General features: G+C 34.9%; 1 protein-coding gene across 5 annotated transcripts; it reads left to right on the forward strand.

Annotated features, from left to right (window-relative positions):
- Window positions 1-631: 631 nt before the first annotated feature.
- On the forward strand, window positions 632-19,113 carry LOC117409264 (dual specificity protein phosphatase CDC14A-like). Of its 5 annotated transcripts, none has more exons than XM_034015023.3 (17): window positions 636-883; window positions 4,508-4,598; window positions 5,476-5,551; window positions 6,085-6,177; window positions 8,184-8,260; window positions 9,166-9,232; window positions 9,358-9,420; window positions 9,880-9,967; window positions 10,527-10,757; window positions 11,145-11,283; window positions 11,571-11,736; window positions 11,883-11,980; window positions 16,947-16,994; window positions 17,285-17,404; window positions 17,870-18,059; window positions 18,407-18,472; window positions 18,919-19,113. In XM_034015023.3, exons 1-16 carry the CDS (start codon window positions 772-774, stop codon window positions 18,431-18,433), a joined length of 1,686 nt encoding a protein of 561 aa, XP_033870914.3. In that variant the 5' UTR covers window positions 636-771; the 3' UTR covers window positions 18,434-18,472; window positions 18,919-19,113. The 5 variants fall into 5 exon arrangements, 4 of the variants coding, with proteins under 4 accessions (XP_033870916.3, XP_033870917.1, XP_033870914.3 ...); XM_034015024.3 differs by lacking the exon at window positions 636-883 and adding an exon at window positions 3,316-3,958; XM_034015025.3 differs by lacking the exon at window positions 17,870-18,059 and having other exon boundaries at window positions 633-883.
- Window positions 19,114-20,724: the final 1,611 nt, after the last annotated feature.

The following is a 20,724-nucleotide window of genomic DNA, read 5'->3' on the forward strand; positions in this document are numbered from 1 at the left end:
GAATTATCGGAAAGATTCTGGTCTAAGCTTTTTATCCACTGCACTTATCTACCCCTTAAATTCTCATTGTTCTAGTTTTGCTACAGGTTATTGTTTTCAGAATATATGGGCTTTATTTTTGGTCTGGTCAGTTTTGTCAGGAGGTAAGAACCTGAGGAACACTTCCTACCAACACTGCTATCATCAGGTCATGTAATTGTCATTTAGTTTTCTAATGACAGGTAAAGTACCTTTTAGAAATCAGAATTAACTCCAACAGTAATATGTACAGTACTAAGTTTCTGAAAAAAATGCACATCTTATTGGGTTTTCTTTTTACATAAAAGATTATACGCATGCTTTGTGAATATGCATTCTCCAAACCAGACATCAAATGAGTAAAAATGTCCATTATGTCAAATCAGATGTATCACTGTCTGATGTGTTAACCAAAAAAGGCACATCATTCATTTTTTATTATCATGTGTATTAGCAAAGTGGTAGCAAACAGCAAATTAAACGAACAATGTAAAGTTACTTCTTTGAGAGGAGGAATGATTCTTGATTAAAACATACTGTATATGTGAAACCAGTAAATACAGGCAGTAGGAGAGGCTATTCTTCAGTCCTGCCTACTGCAACGAAACGTCAGAATAAAATGTGCATAAACCGAGCTAACGGCCAGAGTGAGACTTGCAGGAGGTTGTGCGGTGAATGGAAACCAACGCCAGAGAAAACAGCACACCGACAAGGCGTTTATGAACATGATGCCAACCCAGAAACAAAACAGAGATGAAGCGTAAAAACGAGAGAAGGAAGCGTTGGGAGCCGAAGAAAAAAAGACCCGTCGTGAAACGCGGAGAATTGGAGGAGCTGACGGCTGATGTTTACATTTGTATCACAGGTAAGGAAATAGAAAACGTACTCACCTGACGTGTAGGTGTGGAACCCCAAAAGCATTAAATATGCCAGCGGCTTACACAAGTTATATATATGTACATATTTGAAAGCTCTATGTGATTAGCCTACGTTTTCAATACTGTCAAGTTCTTTTTTGACCAAAATGGCGACCCTGAACAGTTTGTGAGTCTATTTTTTAATGTCTGCACTGCTGTTGAATGAATAAGAATCTCTGTATTCGTCTGCGGGTGTTTTGTAACTGCTAAATGCAAGCATGTAACTATGTTGGCAGTAGACATTAAGCAAAATATCACGGTTATGAGCAGGTTTGACTTTGTTAGTCAAGGTTTTAACAAAATGAACATTAATAGGTATTAATTATCGGTCGTTTAAAGAAGTTGTGGTTTATTTGTATCTTTAGTCTGATTTTAGTGGTTCTCAAGTCAACAAATTTGCATCTGGATCTGGTAGTCTGTGTTATTTAAAATGTAAAAACTATTTCAACCGCATTTGTTTTCAAAATGCAGTGTGTGTTTTGCATGGTTGAACACTTGTCTTGCTTAATGTTGGGGGTGAGTTGTGGCTCTGTGTGTGTAATGGGTTTTGAATATTTACTAACTTTATCAATTGATCAGTGTGCATTATAAATTAAGACGATATCTTGACCTGTGTCAATATCTTGTTCTTTTTATCTTGTTTTTCCAATCTGTAAATTAACGTTGAAACTGTCAACTTATGTTATGACTGCTTTTGTATTCATCCAAAATGTCCATTAAAAAAAGGAAAGGATACTTAATAAAGATGCAGTGCCACGTGCATGTTCGTTTTTTTCACTAATATTATATCACTCCTGGGTGACTTCACATTTTTACATTCTTATTTAGCCGCCTTTGTGCTCTACATCGTCAGAAATTGACTTTCCAGTTTGTTTACATTACCTAAGGTTGTTCCACACAAGGTACCCTTTTGCTGCATTTCATACCAGAAATTACCTTGACAAGGATTTATTTTCTGTTTGACCACTATTGATCAGGTTTGCTGTTTTGATTAGAGCTATGTAACCATTTATAATTTAACATCCCTAACGAGAAGCCTTTTTTAATGTGTTGATTCATTAATGTGTTTATTTCATTTAGTCTGTTTAAATTAGAGCCTGGAGTAAACGCTCTGAGACACGAGTAGAAAACACGGGTCTTGGAATACTATGCCATTCCAGGTTTCATAGCCATCATTCATTGAAAAAGTATATCGGGACTTAGCCAGAAGTTGGTTCAGTTTAATGATTAATGACATAGTTGGAACTTCCTTGTGGTTGCCTACCTTTGCTCTGAGAAATGATCTTGCTGATGGGTAACCTTATTTGTATCGTATAGCTTCAACCCCACACCCAAAGCACACAGTTGACATGGATATTCCATTACAGCCAATTGAGTCAAAAGTCCTATTATAATATGAATGAAACTGGAATATTTCGTGAATAAAAATGTCCTTGTTACAGTGATTTACAGTATGTAAACTGTAATGCTACTCGCTGATGCTTTTGCAGTGTAAATGAGAGTGCCCAAGTCATGGTTTTTGTTGAACATAGAGTTGGCTTTCTCCTGGTTTAAAGTGGATAATTGTTGTGAATGTTTTGATTTGTATTAAAACATTTGAGATTAGAACTTCATATTTTCAGTGTTATGGAAACTCCATGGGCAAAATCTAAGTGTGTCCAGTTTCTTTAGCTACAGTATTGTGGTCATATGACTTTTTTTGCTTTTCAGGTGTCCTAATGCGTTGAGACGTTGTCTTGTTATGATGGGTACACACACATCAAGATAAATCATAAGTATACTGTGCAAGATTTTTACAAAGCGGCACTGTGATAACGTCAAATCTCAGACTGTTTGAGGTACTGACTTCATATTTGCAGGGTTATATAACACTGAAAGCTAAGCGATCTGGTGACCTTGACATTGGTATAATGGTATCATTCTCTCATTCAAGTTTAAGTAGCCTTCTGTTTAATATATCACATTGAAAAGATGGGGGGCCGTACATTTCAATAAGGTTGTTAATGGATTATCTCAAATATTTTGGAAACTCTTTAGGCACCTTTTATGTTTCTGCAGAAACTGAACTGGTTGTGTTTTTATTTTATTTATTTATTTATCTATTTATTTATTTATTTATTGCCTTGGTTCAAGATATTGCTGAAATCTGCTGTGTTTTGTCAAAAACAAAAGTGCTGAAGTTTACTGAAATTGTATAAAGACCAAAACTGCAGTGAGTGTGTCGTAAAGCAAAGAGATACATCCCCATTGGCTCGGCAGAGCTTTTCTCCTAGCAACGGCATGGGCAGCGTTCCAATTAGATTCCTTTGTATCTTTTCTGCAGAACTTTAAATTTTTAAATGGGCTGTCCAATGATTGTCGGGCAGCTCGTACAATGCCCGGCAGTCTAAAGCAGTTTCTCTACCTGTGAGCCAATGAAGAGAGAAAGCCTGTGCCAGAGTGGGCGGTGAAAACACTTGGAACTGAGTCTTGAGCACAGAGGGCTAGTGTTGCGGCTCTACTTCTCTTATTTTGCAGCGAGAGGAAACTGTCGCTTTGTTTTCAACTTGTTTGCAACTGTGTTGATTATCAAGATTAAGATTTATTTATTTGTTTGTGAGAGCCGAACTGAAGGACTGCATTGGGAGATTTTCACACTCAATACAAAGAAATACGGAAGGAGGGTACTTTTATATTTACAAGCGGCATTGTTTTCAGTTTGAATTACATTAAAGGAAGGGTTTTTGGTAGATCTTATTTAAAATATATGTATCTATTATTACATGCGTACAATTCCATCACTGTTTTAAGAATATACACTTTTTAACGCGTTGTTAGAATTAACTAGTTCGTTTTTATTTATTTAATGTATTTATTATTTTGTATTGATTTTACATTGCAATTTTTAAACTCGCGGAGGTAGCCGTCTCTTATTAACAACCAGGATAAAAGGAGAGAAGGTAAATTACAGTATTTAGAACGGGAGTAAATAAACAGAATGGCGGAAGTGGAAGAGTTAGTTCATACAGTCGAATTTATCAAAGGTGGGTCTGAACTTTCTATTTGATTGCTTTATTTCTCCCTTTAATTTGTTTTATTTTCAGTACCTAATCATGTATTTTGCGAATGTCATTGTTGATTTCGTAATACTTAAATGTACTTTGTTGTTTGCTACGCCCTTATCTGTACTGTGTGTGTAAAACATAAAGTAGCAAACCAAGTTTGAATCTTCGGTATTATATAATAAGGATTACCATGGGCTTAGCTTTATGTACATGTTTTGAATTTGTACTGTTCATTTGTTTTAATAAAGACGCATCTGCTGTTGACGCTCCTTGAGGGTGTTTAACCGATTACTGATGCACATGCTTTTTATCTTGTTCCAAAATCTGCCCTTGATTTATTTGACAAAAATTGAAACTTTTACAAATTTTAAATACTTACATTTTTTTACATCCATTAAAAATCGTGTTTATTTGAATATAAACTGCACAAAATATCCCACATCCTGTTTTTGTCTTTTTTGTCTTTTTTTTTTTTTTGCTAGAAAATGCATTGAGTCGATTAAAATGTAATGGTTTATTCTTTTTCAGATCGTCTGTATTTTGCCATTCTTCACCAGAAACCCAGAAGTACTTCAGAAAGGCACTACTTCTGCATAGATGAAGAGCTTGAATATGAAAAGTAAGTGAAGAGCCTAAGACCTTTGCACTTTGTTCCAAACCTCCAAAGGTAGACCTGCACATTTCCATATATTGTGTGTCTTTAAGTGCTTAATAGAAACACTTGTAAGGAACTAAATACGTGGGTGTAAAATATGTTTGTGTGTTCGGTTATTATTCCAAGCCCGGGATGCACATTTTGTCAATATATTTAAGAGCCTACAGCATAAAACAATACCGTAGTGGAGGTGGGTATATGTACAGTATATAAAGTTTTCACATCTAGAGAACTGCTTGTCCGATCTTGTTGAAACTTGCTAAGGACCTTTCTTTATCGAAGGTTATTGTGTTTCACAATCAGGAAGTAGAGGCTATCTGCACATGCATAAATGCAAGTTAAATGGAAGTATGCATACAGTGGATAGGCATAGGGATCTACTTTATCATGATGCTGATTTCCCCTGGCTGGGGATGAATGTCACTCACATGCAATTAGGGTTAGGTCTTGCTATTCAGCATAGTTTTCTGTTCCAGCTCACAATTTAAACTTGACCACTAGTCCCCTCTCAACTTAAGAGGACTTGATTCTTTCAGTCTGTTTTGCTGTAATTTGAATAACAGATTTTTTTTTGTATATTATTTGTATGAACAGGACAAGCTGGCAAAATAAATAAATAAATTCTCCACTGAGGACATTTTCAAGTTATGTCATTCTTTTTAAACTGGAAATTGAATGGACAGCAAGTTTAGTCAACATTTGTTATTAAAGTTTGGCACGAAAATATCTAGTTTTGATTATCTTTTATTTTGAAGGAATTTAGGTTGAATGCATTTTTTTGTAGAAATAAGGAAATGCACTATGTTCTATGTTTTATATTGACTTTTAATTTCTTTTATAGCTTCTATGCAGATTTTGGACCTCTTAACCTGGCCATGTTTTATCGCTATTGCTGTAAGCTGAATAAAAAGTTAAAGGTACATTTATGTTGGCATTGTGAAATTTTGTGTGGTTCTACATATTTGGGGTTTCAATAAATGCCTCTATATTACCAAGTATTACATATTTATTATAATTATGTACTATAATGCAATATCATTACAGTAAGTGGCTGAAGTTAATTACAAATGCTGCACTAGATGACACAGTATTGCTGCATGATATTATCAGGTAATCTATCTTCAAGTGTAGAAGTATTTGGAGAGAATGTTACTTCTGGTCTCTCCTCATTCAAAGGAACTAACGGTGTGTGTTTTTAAAATCTTGTTTCCTCACTGAAGATGGATCTGCTTTGTGTACAGGCCAGTCTTGTACTTTTTCATTTTGTTTTGTATGAATAAGCAATAAAAGGAAGTTCACTTTGACGCATGCTTGCCTTTGCTTTGTTGTTTTTGCTCATGCATGCTCAATTCTGTTGTATTTATATTAATTCATAGGTCTAATTTTATTTTGACCTGTAAAAATGATGACATTACTATGCGTTTACAGTAATCTCTATTTCATTTTGTAGTCCTTCACACTTGGAAAAAAGAAAATTGTTCACTACACTTGTGGTGACCAGAAAAAACAGGCTAATGCTGCTTATCTTATAGGCTCATATGCAGTAAGTAATTTTTTTACTATTGCAAATCTTAACTTATTTTTCTCAAACCTTTGGCTGTTACTTTGATTTTATATAAATAAATAAAAACACAGATTGCAAATGAGCTAGCTTCTAAACGTGTAATGAAAGCATGGTGAGCACTGTAAATGTCATTTCCTTTGTATACACATTTATTTAGTGTCTGTAAATTGTGCTCTATTAATATCAGATTTTTATTTTTGCTTTTAAGTCCTGGGTTAAAGCTGATGGAAATGTTAAGTTGGAGTATTCTTTTAGATATGAGAGGTTGCGCCTATACACTTTAAAAAGCCAAAAGGTGAAAACATTGTCCTCCATTTGTTGCTGTATGCTTTTGTAGGGTGTCTGGTTTCAGTATTTCAAGATGTTGCAAACCTGAATACAAGGTTATGTTGACTGATGCTGCCTGCCCCGGTCAATCATTTTTCTCTTGGTGCGGTGACACATACAGTGTACGCAAAAACAAATTACATTTATCTGTACCCATATGTTTAATGTGTTGGTGCTGTTTCCAGAAAGTTAAAGGTTATTATGAAATTAAATCTAAATGGTTGACTTGCAAAATTAACCGTTTGCTGTCTTCAGAACTACATAATCCAATTGTGCAAGTGACCCTGTTTAGTGGGGGAAAATTAAGCTGAATTGTTGCAATAGTGCTGATTTAAGTAAATGTTCACGCTTGGTATCCTTTTTTTTATTTTTATAGTTTATCCGGAAACTGACACAAAAGTTAAGAATAAATCCTGATTTGCATGGGACTGAAAATCGCCACATAAACAGGTGGCCTCATCCAGTATTTTTACTGACATCAGTGAAATTTAGTCCTGTATGACTCATCCGTTTCTTTTTATCCCAGATCATTTTCTCAGAGGTCCTCAGATTTTTTTACAGGACATCAGTACCTTCTGTAAAATTTTAAAATCGGGTGTCCTGTGTGAATCGACCATGTCGGTGTTTACCAGCCTTTACAATAAACCATAATAGAATATAAAAATTGGTATATAAACCAAATTGGGGACGGGCGAAAATACAAAACATAATTGCCGATTCTTCATAAATACATGCTTTGAACAAAGCATTTGGAGAGAGATATATGTAAATAAAAATCGCCCAAGGACAAACGAATATTCAAAGTAGTAAACAAGGTGCTGGTAGCCTTTGGAAAAGGAGGTTCAATGAAATAAAGATACTCTGTTGATATGTGTCGTTCATCCTCCTTCTTGCACAAGTTATTTACATCTGGTTCATAGTTTACAAAGAAGCAACTTCTCTGAGCACTACATTGCATTTTATTTCAAATTTACCGACTCTTCTTGATGAAAATTATTCAGCATCTGGGAGATTACTAGACGTCTTTCTCTCTGGGTGGTTGGTAAATGCTCTTTTTACACAAAACCACAGTAATAACTCTAATCATGTGCAATTAAATTGCAACTTTGTCAGCTTTTAAGGGATCAAAATATATTTTTAGACCACCAATTCACTGCTCGCATTCTGTAGTTTCAACACGTCTATTTAGTACCAGTTTAGAAAGCTGCTTTCATTTCCATGTTTGCTTTAAAGACTTAAGCTTTATTTCATGGAACCTGGTGAACAATGTTGTCGGTAATAGCTGTGTATTTCGATCTTATGGTTTTCATATTTGGACAATGTCCAAGAGAGATTATGCACATCGGTCCTATCTAGTCATTTTTATAACCAAGCACAGAGGTAATGAAATACCTTGTTTTGATCGCATACTGTTTACTGTTGCTGCCTGCTGCATTGTACATATTCCTGCAAAATAAATATATATATATATATAATGCAATTATTTTTACATCTTTATAAAAACACACTGCAAGTCCTTATATATTTGCAACCACAATATAGGTGAATCAAACCCAAAAGATCATGTTTGTTCCAAAAGTGTTGGCATCCTGCTTTTTATCATATGCAAAACTAATGTAGATGTCAGTTGACTTTATGGGTGTGTTTTATTTTCATAGGTAATGCACTTGAAGAAAACCCCTGAAGAGGCTTATCGGCTTTTGGTATCTGGAAACACCTCCTACTTGTCTTTTAGGTAATTTTTATTATGTACCGTTCATATGTTGCGTTATTTGTTGATGGCTTGTTGGTATCTTCACTAGAAGCAGCACTTGCAGTTCTTACTCCTTCACTGGAAAGGACAGCATTGCAACTATGTGGGTGTGTAGCCTTTCACTGGAAAGGTCATTCCTATAGGATAGCATTGCAACTATGTGGGTGTGTAGCCTGTCAACAGTTACAGTTTCCAGTTAACTCTACCATGGGTAGAATGAAGTGTGGATGATGTATTACTTTAATTGTTAAATAAGTTGACTTTTTAGTTTAATGGATGAACTTTAAACCCTCATGCAGGGCATGTCTGTCTACAGTCTATTGACTTCCTGTGTTTTGAAAATAACAAAAGGTACTGTAAAACCAACCATCGGCTCATAACAACCAGTAAACCAGAACAGATTGGTTTTTGGATCTTGAGTAAGTAGCCACACATGTTCAGCTTATGAGGTTACTGCAGATGCAGCGTTTCTGCATTTTTCCGTGTAGTGTGTCTGTGGTTGGGGTGTGTGTGTTTTTTTTTAATATGTATACAATAGAGTTATTAAACTCAGATTTGATTTATCCTAGCCTGTGGTGCTTGTTTACATGGTACAACTGAAAACAAAGCTAAACTGATTGCCCAAAAAGCCTTTTGTATTTGTTGCAAGCTTGGTTCCTTTTGAAATTGTGTTTAGTTTAGCTACAAGTGTTGTAGAAGAGACAGGAATGTTGTGTGCAGGGGCCAGTGCCACAGGATTAGGAAAACCTCTCTCTTGAAAATCTGTTTAGTTAAGGAAAAAGCAAACTTTCATCTTGCAAGAAAGGTGGTTGAACAGTGCATCTGTACTAACGTCATCACAGCTGTTTTTAAAGCTGCTTATTCACAGATCATTCATGTCATTTCAGAGATGCTTCTTTTGGCACTTGCACATACAATCTAAACATCCTTGACTGTTTACATGGAGTCCATAAGGTAGGTGATTGAAAAATAAAAACAATGTAGTGCACTACAGCCTGGGGGGGTGGAATAGTAAGAATGGAGAAGGAATATATATTAAGAACAAGGGATGTGAATAGCACCTTTTGTCTTTGTTGCAGGCTCTGCAATATGATTGGCTTGACTTCTCTGACTTTGATGTTGAGGAGTATGAACATTATGAGGTAAGGTGTTTTTAATTTAGTGTTTTAATCCTGTTGCATTGTCACCAGTGGGGATGCCACAGGGATATAATGGAGGCATCCATATGTTACACCTAGACTTGTAGATATTGGTATATCTAGAGAATGTGTCATTCAATTATGATAAAATGTTATAAAAGCATTAATTTGTCCAAGTATTTGAAAGTATTGGTTTTTCATGGTTTCTGTTGTAATTGTGCTAATGAAAGCTGTGCGTGTTGGAATATGTTGTCTATGTTTCCTAAAATGTGTCACATCTGTTAAAACAAGTTAACAAGCTAGTTAAACATCTGTATGTATATGAGTATCACTTTATTGCTGCTCTACTATTCTTTACTTCAACATATTGGTAATAGTAGGTCATGTAATAACATTTTCATTAAGTACATTTCACATAGGCAGGCATTGTAGTTTTAATTGCTCTTCAAATATTTTGTACAGAGAGCAGAAAATGGAGACTTTAATTGGATAATTCCTGGGAAGTTTTTAGCCTTCAGTGGACCACATCCAAAAAGCAAAATTGAAAATGGTATGTGAAGCAGAAACTTTCTCTTTTTTTTTCCCCTTGTTTTAAACATGCATTCAACATGGTTTAAAACGAAACAAACCACATGTGAATGAGCCCTTACATTTGTATATAATAATTATAATCCTGTACAAATTGACACTATTCATGCATGGAATTTGTAATTCCTTAAATTAGAAACATGTGCCCAATTTATTAACCCTTTGTCTGCAGCAATTACTCTTTTGAATGTTACAGGTTGTCCTTGCATGGGATTCATCGTTAATAAAGATATACATTTTATGAAATCATTATTTAAGGTTTTATTGATTTCAAATTCTAATTTTAGAATGATATTTATTTTTGCACGTACAAAGTAGGGGGATAGTAACAAATGGATTTCTACTATTTAAAAGGACAAGATAGAGGGATGAGTGGTGACTGTAAGCCTGCTGGGTACCAGACATTTTTATTTTTATTTTGTAAGATGCTAAATTTTTAAAAAATATTTACCTCCTAGAAACCTGAATGACCTCATGCATTTGTCTAACCCCCATTGTGAAATTGACCTCTCCTACTTCAGGCTATCCTCTTCATGCACCTGAAGCCTACTTCCCTTACTTCCGAAAACACAACATCACCACAATAGTTCGTCTAAACAAGAAAATGTACGATGCCAAGCGATTTACTGATCTAGGTTTTGAGCACCACGATCTTTTCTTCGTTGACGGAAGTACACCGAGTGATGCCATAGTCAAGAAGTTCATAAATATCTGTGAAAATGCTGAGGGTGCCATTGCTGTTCATTGCAAAGGTATGGTTCTTGAAATGCATTTTCTGCTGAACTCTTAGAGGTGTGGGTGGAGGTCATCACTCAAATTATATACTAGAGCAGGGGTCTCCAACCCTGGTCCTGGAGAAGCTCCTATCCAGCAGGTTTTATAGGTGTCTTTACATCATCAGTGGCTAAAGATCTGGAACACCTGTTAATCTTGACTAATTAAGCCAATAATTGGCTCAATTAAGTAACAGATTGGTTGAAACGAAAACCAGCAGCCACAGTAGCTCTTCAGGACCAGGGTTGGAGACCCCTGTACTAGAGTAACAGAACATGGAGGCAGTTCAGTATGATTCAACAGATTTTTGTTTTTCACATTATTTCCTTCATCAACACAAACTACATGACTTTCTTGTTTACTAGCTGGTCTTGGCCGAACGGGTACTCTAATAGGATGCTACATGATGAAGCATTACCGGTTAACTGCATCTGAAACCATTGCATGGATAAGAATCTGTAGACCAGGTTCAGTCATTGGACCCCAGCAAAATTATGTGCAAGAGTAAGTAAAAATAAATAAATAAAATACATGTTACTAAAGATTCAATGTTTCAGTAGTGGTCTTTTAGAAGTTTAAACATGGGATGTTCTGTTAATTTTCAGTAAATATTATATTGTGGTGCATCTAATGTTTACCTTTTTACAGTTTAACCTATATTCCAAGCTAAAAAGTAATTTTTCTGTAATTTGGAAAACCTCCCACAGAACAACACTTTTTTAAAATAGAAACATTAATAACTTAATTTAAATAGGCTATAAAAGTATTGTGTCTTTCTTTCCATGCAACAGAAAACAAGCTAGCCTGTGGGCAGAAGGAGACATCTACCGTGCAAAAATGAGAGAAAGACAAAATGGAACTAGCAAGGTTGCAGTCACAAGAATCTTATCGGGGGTCGATGACATTTCAATTAACGATAACACAAACAGCATGAGTGCAAAACTGGAAATAGAACTGGTAAAGCGCTTGCTTGTTTCTTTGTTTGTGTGTGTGTTTTAATACACAGTCAGTGTATAGTTGCAATGTTCTTTTTATATTGTTTTATATTTGCACATTCATGAGTGAATGTGTTATTAACTGACTCCTGTTGTCTTTTTTTGAAGTATAATGACGAAGATGAACGGAATAGTATAACTCAAGGGGACAAACTACGTGCTCTGAAAAGCAAGAGGCAAGTTCGAGCATCAACGGGATCATTGACGTAAGTAGATTCAGCTGTGATACCATCATGCCCTGCTACTTTTAACTGGGGTTAAAGCAGCCTCTTGTTCAGATTTCAGTATGTGGGGGGTTGCTTTAGCAAGTGGGTAACACAAGAAACCACAGTTTACAGTAAAACACTTTTAATGTTTTTTTGTTTTTATTTTGTTTTGTGGTAAGATCCAATGCAAATACAGGTTTAGCTTTTAAATGGATTAAAGCAAATTAATCTGTATAGCCGTGACAATGATTTATAATACCAGGAACTAATCTACTTGCATTTTATAAAGATTTTATAGAATATATATATTTTTTCTTTCCATTCCATGCAGTCACATTTTTTACATGGAATATTACCAGTTGGTTCTGCCAATATAAACCTGGACTAATACGGTTTTAAAAAAAATAAAGTAAGTCTTAGAATGATAGTCATATAGATGTATACATCCAACATTCATCACCTTTTGTTGTGGGGGTGGGAAAAAAATCTTTAAAGCAAATAGTAAACTTTCTCCCAGACTTTCAAATAATAGCTGTGTAAACGAAAACCCTGGCATGAACACATTCACAGACCACAGCTTGCTCATGCCATGGCAACATTTTTGCAAGATGTGATTATGGCATTGAAAATAAATAATTTTATTGCACAACAGGCAAACTATAGTAAAATGCTGCAGTCTCCTCAGTGCTATTTGGGCTGAATGTTGTCGCGATTTGAAAAGATAACACAGCTTTCTCCATTGGTGTCGGAGCAGAGAATAATAAATATATATATATATATATATATATAAGTATTTTAAAGGTAAGTGGAATTTAATATTTTTTTTGCAGCTGATCTTGAGTGTTGCATGGATGAGGTGTTTAATTGCTATGTAAGGGACTACTTAGGTAGTATGCATTTTAAGATTTGTATGTTCATTTTATTTCACAGCTTAAAGAAACAGGGAAGGCCCTTATAGCCAATTATATGAGGATAAAATTGTAGTTTTAACATTGCATGTTTAGAAAAATAGCATATTCTTAAAAAAATGATCACTGTGACAAGAGACAAGTCTGACCACGTTTTGATACCCTGTGTCAGAGGCAGGGTTCCTAATAGAATTAAACGCGTGTGTCTTGGTTGGCTAATCCTGGGTCTGTTTCTTAATCTTAAATGTTTCTCTTCAAATTTGTACTACAATTATGTATTTTTGTATCCTTTTTGACATTGAATAAATCTGTACTGATAATGAGTGAAAATCTATTGAGTGGTAATGTCCCATACTGTGAACAGTGTGTGGTAATGCCATCCGTTTAATTAACTGCCTGATCATTAACCTAGTTGTGGAATTTAAGTGACTTTATATAAAGATTATTCAATATTGAGAAGATTCCTCAGCCTTGAAGAATCTTTTCAGGAGCTTTTTTTTTTTTCTCTCTGTACATTTCTGTAAGTATGGCTATTGATCTGAGCAGAAACAGAGAATCGTACAAAACACACATACTGGGACGTTAAACAAGTACACAATTTCAAATCTTGAAAAAATGTGGATATTAAAAAGCACCCTATTAATGGTCTCTTGCTTCATAAGTGTACATGTTTATGATTGCAATGTAGGCCTAATTTATGTATATGGGTTGTTCCGGAGTAAGAGAATATAGCATTAGTCTAATCTCCTCTTTTTTTTATTTTTTGTCTGTACAATCTTTTTTTTTTTTAATTTTACATGAACTAATCACCACATTTTGACACCACTTTGATATTTAGGACTTCCTAGTATCCAATTCAAAATGTGCATACCTGTAAAAATAAATCATGTAGCCATGTGTTTGTCCAGAAGTGACAGGTGAAATGGTAAAAGCTGTTGCTTAATTTAGAGAGACACAACAGTTGCTGACCTTTGTATTACAAAGCGCATGTATCGATGATGCTCCCTGAATTATAACTTTGGAAGAATTTAAGATCCGCGAGAAGTGAAGATAATAAATTAAAGTGACATCCGTTCAGATTAAATACTCAAAGCCTTTTACATCTAAGGAACTGGATGTTCTCAAATTGAGGTTTAAAATTAAACTTAATTTTGCTTTTAAACATTGTTTTTTTTGTAATTCACTTGTTCCACTGACGTCCGTTGCACTGCCAATTGCTAATTTAATCAAGAAAACAAATGTATTTAAGTGCATCAGTGTAATTTTATATGCAGTATGTTTTTTTAGTTTTATTATTAAACTTGCAAAGCATGTGGAATGAACAATGTCGTAATTTCCTAATGCTGAACAAAACAATAGTCAAGATATCAAAATTAAAACATCAATTTAAACATCTGTGCATTTTGAAATTTCACACCTATGTCAGTCTTGATTTGGTTTCATCTGTGCAACAAGTTTTTTTTATTTCTTTATTTTGCTATTTACATTAAGTATTTATATATGGTTTTATTCCATTGGCATAAAACCTGTGTTGTGTAGTATAATTTAAAAAAAAAAAAAAAAAGTTTGAAGACTTAGTTTAACCATTGATGTGACATTTAAGATGTTTCTTTGTAATGAAGAATATTGGTATATTTTGTCAAGTTTATCAAGGTTTTTTTTTTTTTGTTTTTTTTTTAATTCTTAGTAATTCTGTTTTAAACTGCGACTGTATTGCTGATACAGCCGCAACTGTACTAAATGTAAAACATTTCTGGCTGGTTTCACAGACCCAGTTCAGCATTATTCTTGGACTACATAGTTTCCTTGGATAAGGAAATATACCATCACATATGGTGCGAGAGCCTAAATTAGCACTAGAGTGTATAGCTGCATATATTGCCATGGAAATATTACAAGGGTTTGTTTCCACATTTACAGCGGTTTTCAGACCTAAATTAGCAATGATCCTGGATTACCTTCTTTTAGTGCTAATCTGGATTTTTGAAACTGGATGTACATTTATGGTGTTCTAAATAAAGACAAACTCTTGTGATCTGGGGGCTCATGCAAATCTTTTAGATTGATGCCACTGGAAAATGGTGTAGATTATCCCAAGAACCAATGCATGATGATGTTCCAGGTGCCTGGCATGATGATGTCCTTCCCATCCCTGGCCTTCCTGAAACTGTCTACAGAGGTGCCATTCAGTGCTTTTTAGTTTGTGTGAACTAGCCACTTTTAGAAAGTGGGCTGAGACCACCTGTATCAATTTTGATATTGGCCCTAAGGTTGTATATTGTGCACAGTTTGCTAGTGTTTTGCGCCACCAGTCCTCTTTTTTTTAAAAATACCAAAAGAAGGTCTTGCCTTTTTTATTTGTTGCATGATCTGATAGTTAACATCTTTTAATATCAGCATGGCTTTTGTTTGTGTTCAAAACACAGCATTTGGACAAATCTCATTTCTTGCTTGGAGTATCTGCTTCTCCCATTTTTTTTTTTTTTTTGGTTTTTTTTTTTTTCTATCACCTTTCTCCTCCCTTCTAGATGGCGCCTTGTTATGCTGATCTCTACACTGTGTAGTGTTGTCATCTGGTGGATTGTTTGTGGCTACCCTTCTCCCATCCTGCTTGTCTGTCTAGATGGGTTAGGAATATAGTAACCACCTAAGGAAGCCTAACATGTAGCACTGTAAGTGTGCCACTCAGTATTTCTGTATTTAAATCGCTATTCATCTTTATATGGGGAAGGGGTAAAGTTTTACGTTTTCTATATAGTGGCAGCTAGGCTGTTTTTAGATGGGTGGGGTTCAGTACTGTAGCGTCAACCAAACAACCAGCTAAAATTCTACAAACATATATATATTTTTTTATTCTTTTGATTTTGGAATAAGGAACTTGTCCTTAACTACTTCAAACCCCCCCCCCCCCCCCAAAAAAAAAAAAACTGTTTCAGACAGGAAGAGTTACCCACTAAAACATCAGCTGTTTTCAGTTGCAAAACACTAAAAAGCCTGTTTTCTGAAATAGCTGAACATTCTCTTGGGTTACATAATTGTTTTGAAGACAAACCTGTTTTTGTTTGGGGTGGTTGTATTTTTTTATTTTTATATTTTCCCTGACAATCGGTGAAGGCTACCTGAGATACTAAGTAGTGATGTCTGTAATGAATATTTCAGTAAAAGTAATGTAAATGAACTGATACTGTATTTGTAATGAGGCAGGGGTCATTGGGGAGGGGGAAGAAACCTGTCATCCCTTATGGGTGATAACTGAGTGTATACCATGAATAATACAATAAATAAAGTTCAGTACTGGTAAGATCTTGCTTTTAAATGTTGAAAGATCTTATGCTTTATTTTATTTATTTTTAATATTTTTAATTTTGTATTCATGTTTTAAACTTTCTCAACCTTGGATAAAATGAATTTCTTGCCCCCTAATTTGCTTTATTCACAATACTGGTCCACCTTTTATTGTGCTTGGAATCTTTTGGTTTCTTGTTAATTCAGGATATGTTCTTGCAACGCTGTAGACCCACCTATTGTCTGCTGTAGGTCACATGGTCTTACTCCAATGGTCTCACTGCAATAAGTTTGAACTACAAAACATTACGTGATTGGGTACCAGGAAGCAGCAGCATCAATTTAATCTCACATTCTGTATAATCCAAATTATAGTATAAAATACGAGCAAGTAACCAAAAGATCTTCAACAGACAAAAAAGAGGACCACTAATATTGCCAGTGCCAATGCGAGGTAAAACCTTATTTGCATTCTAATTATGGATGAGCTTGGTCTTGGCTGGGGATATGGTTTCAATAAAACTCCCATATTAATACTTAAATGTATTTGTTGCCTCAAAATAATCTATTTTATCAAGGCTGTTCATATTGCTAAAGTATAATGTATATGTTAAATAGGAGGCCTACTGAAATCCATGCATTTTGATTTACCTCCGATGCCCCTTTCCCCTAAAAAACAAATAAATGCATCGATCTATTTCTGAAGGTGGTGATAGCTGTGTGCAGTTTCCCCTAATGTTTTGCATTAACTTTTTTGTTCTTTATTTTTATAGATTGGAAGAGAACACTATTCGCACCAGGTCCTCGTCACAATCATTTAGGTATGTATGCCCTCCCAGAATGTTCTAAATACTCCTGTGTACTCTTTCATACACCAGGCCTTTTCTAGTTTGTTTACTAAAGGTAGTTTCTGCTACAGACATACAAGCCGCCTTGTCACTGTCATGCTCCAGCTACTCCCAGGAAGAGATCAGGGGTCAGAGAGGGTCAAAACCAATAAAAACCAATCGGGAAGCAGTTTTGGGGTTTTTCTGTTTTGTTTTGTGTGTTTTTTTTTTTTTTTCACATTTTATGTGTTACATAATAAAGTTCTCTGGTTTTTTATATGTAGAATCATTTTGCAATCCAGTGTACAGAGCAACACGCGTTCAAAATCTGGAAGCCTTTCAAGTGGCACAGACACTGGGAAAAGAACAACAAGATCTACGACAGGACACACAAGCTTAGGGAGGTAAGGGAGTGGCTTTTTTACTAGGCTAGATCAGTGTCTGTTCCTTTTAAGAGGCAGAATCAAGCTTCTTTTTGTACTGCTGTAAATACTTGCTGTCTGTTCACAAGGTAGCGCTGATTCATAAAGCTGTACTTTGCTGATCTAGCTTGCATTGCATGTCTGTTGTGAAAGACAATCTGGTAACTGGACCTGGAATACCTCCACTTGTATTCAGTCAGCTGCACTTTGTAAACAGCCAGTACACCCCAAAACAGATTTTCCTATTTAATAGAAGTACAAATCATCCAGTTAATGTAGGTTTTTCTGTATGCGCACCTATTTGGCAATGGCACTAAACCTGCAGTTTCGAGAATTAAGAAAATAAACAATTGTATATTTTTATTAAATACAGTGTTCTAGCAAAAGCAATAGAGTTATAGACAAATTAATGGTCTTTACATTAACCATGTCTTCCTTCTGTAACAGCCAGTTGTTAAACTCTAGGCTAGCAAGATCCTTAGGCAACTTGCATGCATTGACTAATGACCAGGACCAAACCCAGAATGAGGCAAAATCAGGCTCTAAACTTGTAAGCAATTCAACCAACCAGATGAACAACCTAAATGCAGTAAACAACTACACCCAGCAGAGAGCAACCACAGATCACTCTCACACAGTAAGTGCCACTTAGCTTTTTTCAAAATATATGAATAAATACTAAAATGTGACAAAGATGTAGAAGATTTTCAGTTTCGCTTTATTTGGCATTTCTCCATCCCACTGTTCTTACAAAACTAAGATTTAATTATAGATTTGAGCTTCAATATAACTTTATTACATTTGCTTACACTGTAAAAACAGTCCTGCTTACAGAACATGTAGTCTGTTCTATTTTTCCAAACTTTAATCAGACCCTTGAAACTGTTTTGTGCTGCCATTCCATTATGATTTACTGCTGCCAGATCTAATTTCTACATGTTAAACACTTAATTGGTGGTTTTATTTTTTTTCTTGCCCCAACAGTCTGATTCCTCAGAAGGGGAGAAGTAAAACTCATCGTATTTACCACAAGCGATTAATGCGATTATGGTACTTTTTTTTTTTTTTAGTTTCTCGCTCTATTTGACTGCTTCTTTCTCTCTCTCTCTCTCTCTCTCTCTCTCTCTCCTCTCAGTAAGGATTGTCTTTCCATAACATTGGCCAATTAAACATAGAGATACAATGTATATGCTGGAGCAGGTCTTGGCAATTGCAAAAAGAACAGATTTGATTTTTAGGCCATCTTGATGGCAGAACCTGAAATACTTTTTAATGACATCTAGTAATGGGAAGAGTGTGAAACTGCAGTAACTACCAAGTGCATGACTTTTGTAAAATAAATAGAAATATATGGGGTTAATGGTAGTGTTGTTTTAAAAATAAATGCATCAAAATAGCATTGCGCTTAACTTCATAGAGTATAGTGGGTGTGTGTGTGTATACGTTTAGTTCTGCAAATTAATTATTATTATTTATTTATTTATTTTTTTTTTTAGTCACTCCATTCCCAAATCCAGAGTACCGTTGCTTCGCTAAAGGACTTGGGAGTTAATTCTTCCTAGACAAGAATATTGAGTGGACTTTCTTTTTAAGCTTCTGGAAAATGCAGACTAATCCTAAATACTTATTATTATGGATATTTCAATTACAAATTAATTGTAAACAATTAAAAAAAAAAAAAAAAAAAAAAAGTTACTTTGATAATGGCTTGGACTGCATTTGGAGTAGTCAGCAATACACAAGGACCAATTGTGATGGCAATCTTCTTTCTTCATGTGATTTTTGTAAATATCGGTCATGTACCTTTTTTAAAAAAAATAAATAAATGAAAAAAGTATATGTAATTAGCATGACTGTACATTTTATATAGTAATGACAGTATTCATTTTTTATGTTGAAATATGTAAGTTCAGTGACAATGTCCTTTCATAAATTCTTTAATGTGTTTTTTTTTTGTCTAAGATGCGGAACTTTGTATATTATGTGAAGCATTTGATGTATTTTCACAAGTACCAGATTTAAGGCATTATGTATATAAAGTGGAATCATGTCAAGGCTGAAACAAATACAATAGTTTATGTGTTTTATATAAAATGATATATACTCTATACATATTGTAAGTACAAGACAATAACATTCCTGCAACCATGTGGTGTTTTTTTTTGGGGGGGGGGGGTTAAAACTTGAAGGTAAACTGGTGTTCTTCAAACTACAGAGATTTGAAATCAACTGTAATGTGCTTAAACCTTGTTGCTGCTTAAGAGTGCCACATACTAGAGGAAGATCTTCTTGACTTTTCTTTGTCTTTTTGATGCTGTTTGTTATCAGAGAAGAGCACCTAGTATAGAACCAGGTTCAAAGATTTAAAACAATATTACATTTCTAAGTGCCCAATAATAAATGTGATTGTTTTGTAACACTGATTGTTTTTATTTTTTATTTTTTTTATGTATTTTTAAAACATTTATGATTATTTTTTTATTATTATTATTATTGATTCATTCTACAAATCTTCTTCCAGGAAGAGAATGGGAAGTCTGGTGAGTAAAGGTGCTGCTGTGCAGATTTAAACAGACAAAATACTTTCTAAAAGAAGATGGCACTTTGGCCAAAATAGAGACAAAACAAATAGTAATTAAAACCAGTACCGTGCTGGTGTTGAACCAGCATGCGTAGCCAGTGGTGGCGTTAAGCATGGGACAGACATGTGCGGCAAAGCTGAGCATTTCATGGTGCGATACCGTTAGTCTGCACCTGGACACATAGGAGCGGTATGCACAACACGGTACAGTAGTTGTCAGTCCCACACTGTAGGCTATGTACTTGAATGAATGAATATATATATATATATAATCAAATATGGCCAAAAGTTTTGCATTACCTAGTAGTATATTAGGATGCAGACATTAATAAAACTTTTAAAACCTATATGAACAATTTAGAGATTTCTTTTAACATCACATAAGGAACTACATAATAGTATCTCAGAAGTATACTGGGGACTACAAATGTCACATTTTTCAATTTTTGGAAAACTACAAAGCGATATGTAATTAATATGTGAACGTAATATTAATTCTGTAGGGCGTGATGCAAAACCTTTGGCCATAGCTGTAAAGCTGTTTTACGAAAGAGAACTACTAAATGCACATGAAGAATGGTGGCAACATTCTTCGAATGTGGCTTGTATATTCTTCTTCGAATGCAGGGTTTTGCTTTTGCGGTGCACTCTTCAGCAAACGTGATAGCAGTGTTTCCAAGGAGGGCTTCAAGGCCTGGCCGCGCCTTTCACGTACCCATAA

Source organism: Acipenser ruthenus, chromosome 2, assembly GCF_902713425.1.
Source record: "Acipenser ruthenus chromosome 2, fAciRut3.2 maternal haplotype, whole genome shotgun sequence".
NCBI classification, from domain to species: Eukaryota; Metazoa; Chordata; class Actinopteri; order Acipenseriformes; family Acipenseridae; genus Acipenser; species Acipenser ruthenus.

Bases quoted from the DNA above. Each gene is read 5' to 3' on its own strand.
- LOC117409264 (XM_034015023.3), top strand. From the start codon at position 772: ATGAAGCGTAAAAACGAGAGAAGGAAGCGTTGGGAGCCGAAGAAAAAA. The intron at 8,261-9,165 runs GTAATTTTTATT...ATGTCATTTCAG, and splicing joins ACCTCCTACTTGTCTTTTAG to AGATGCTTCTTTTGGCACTT. The intron at 10,758-11,144 runs GTATGGTTCTTG...CTTGTTTACTAG, and splicing joins CATTGCTGTTCATTGCAAAG to CTGGTCTTGGCCGAACGGGT.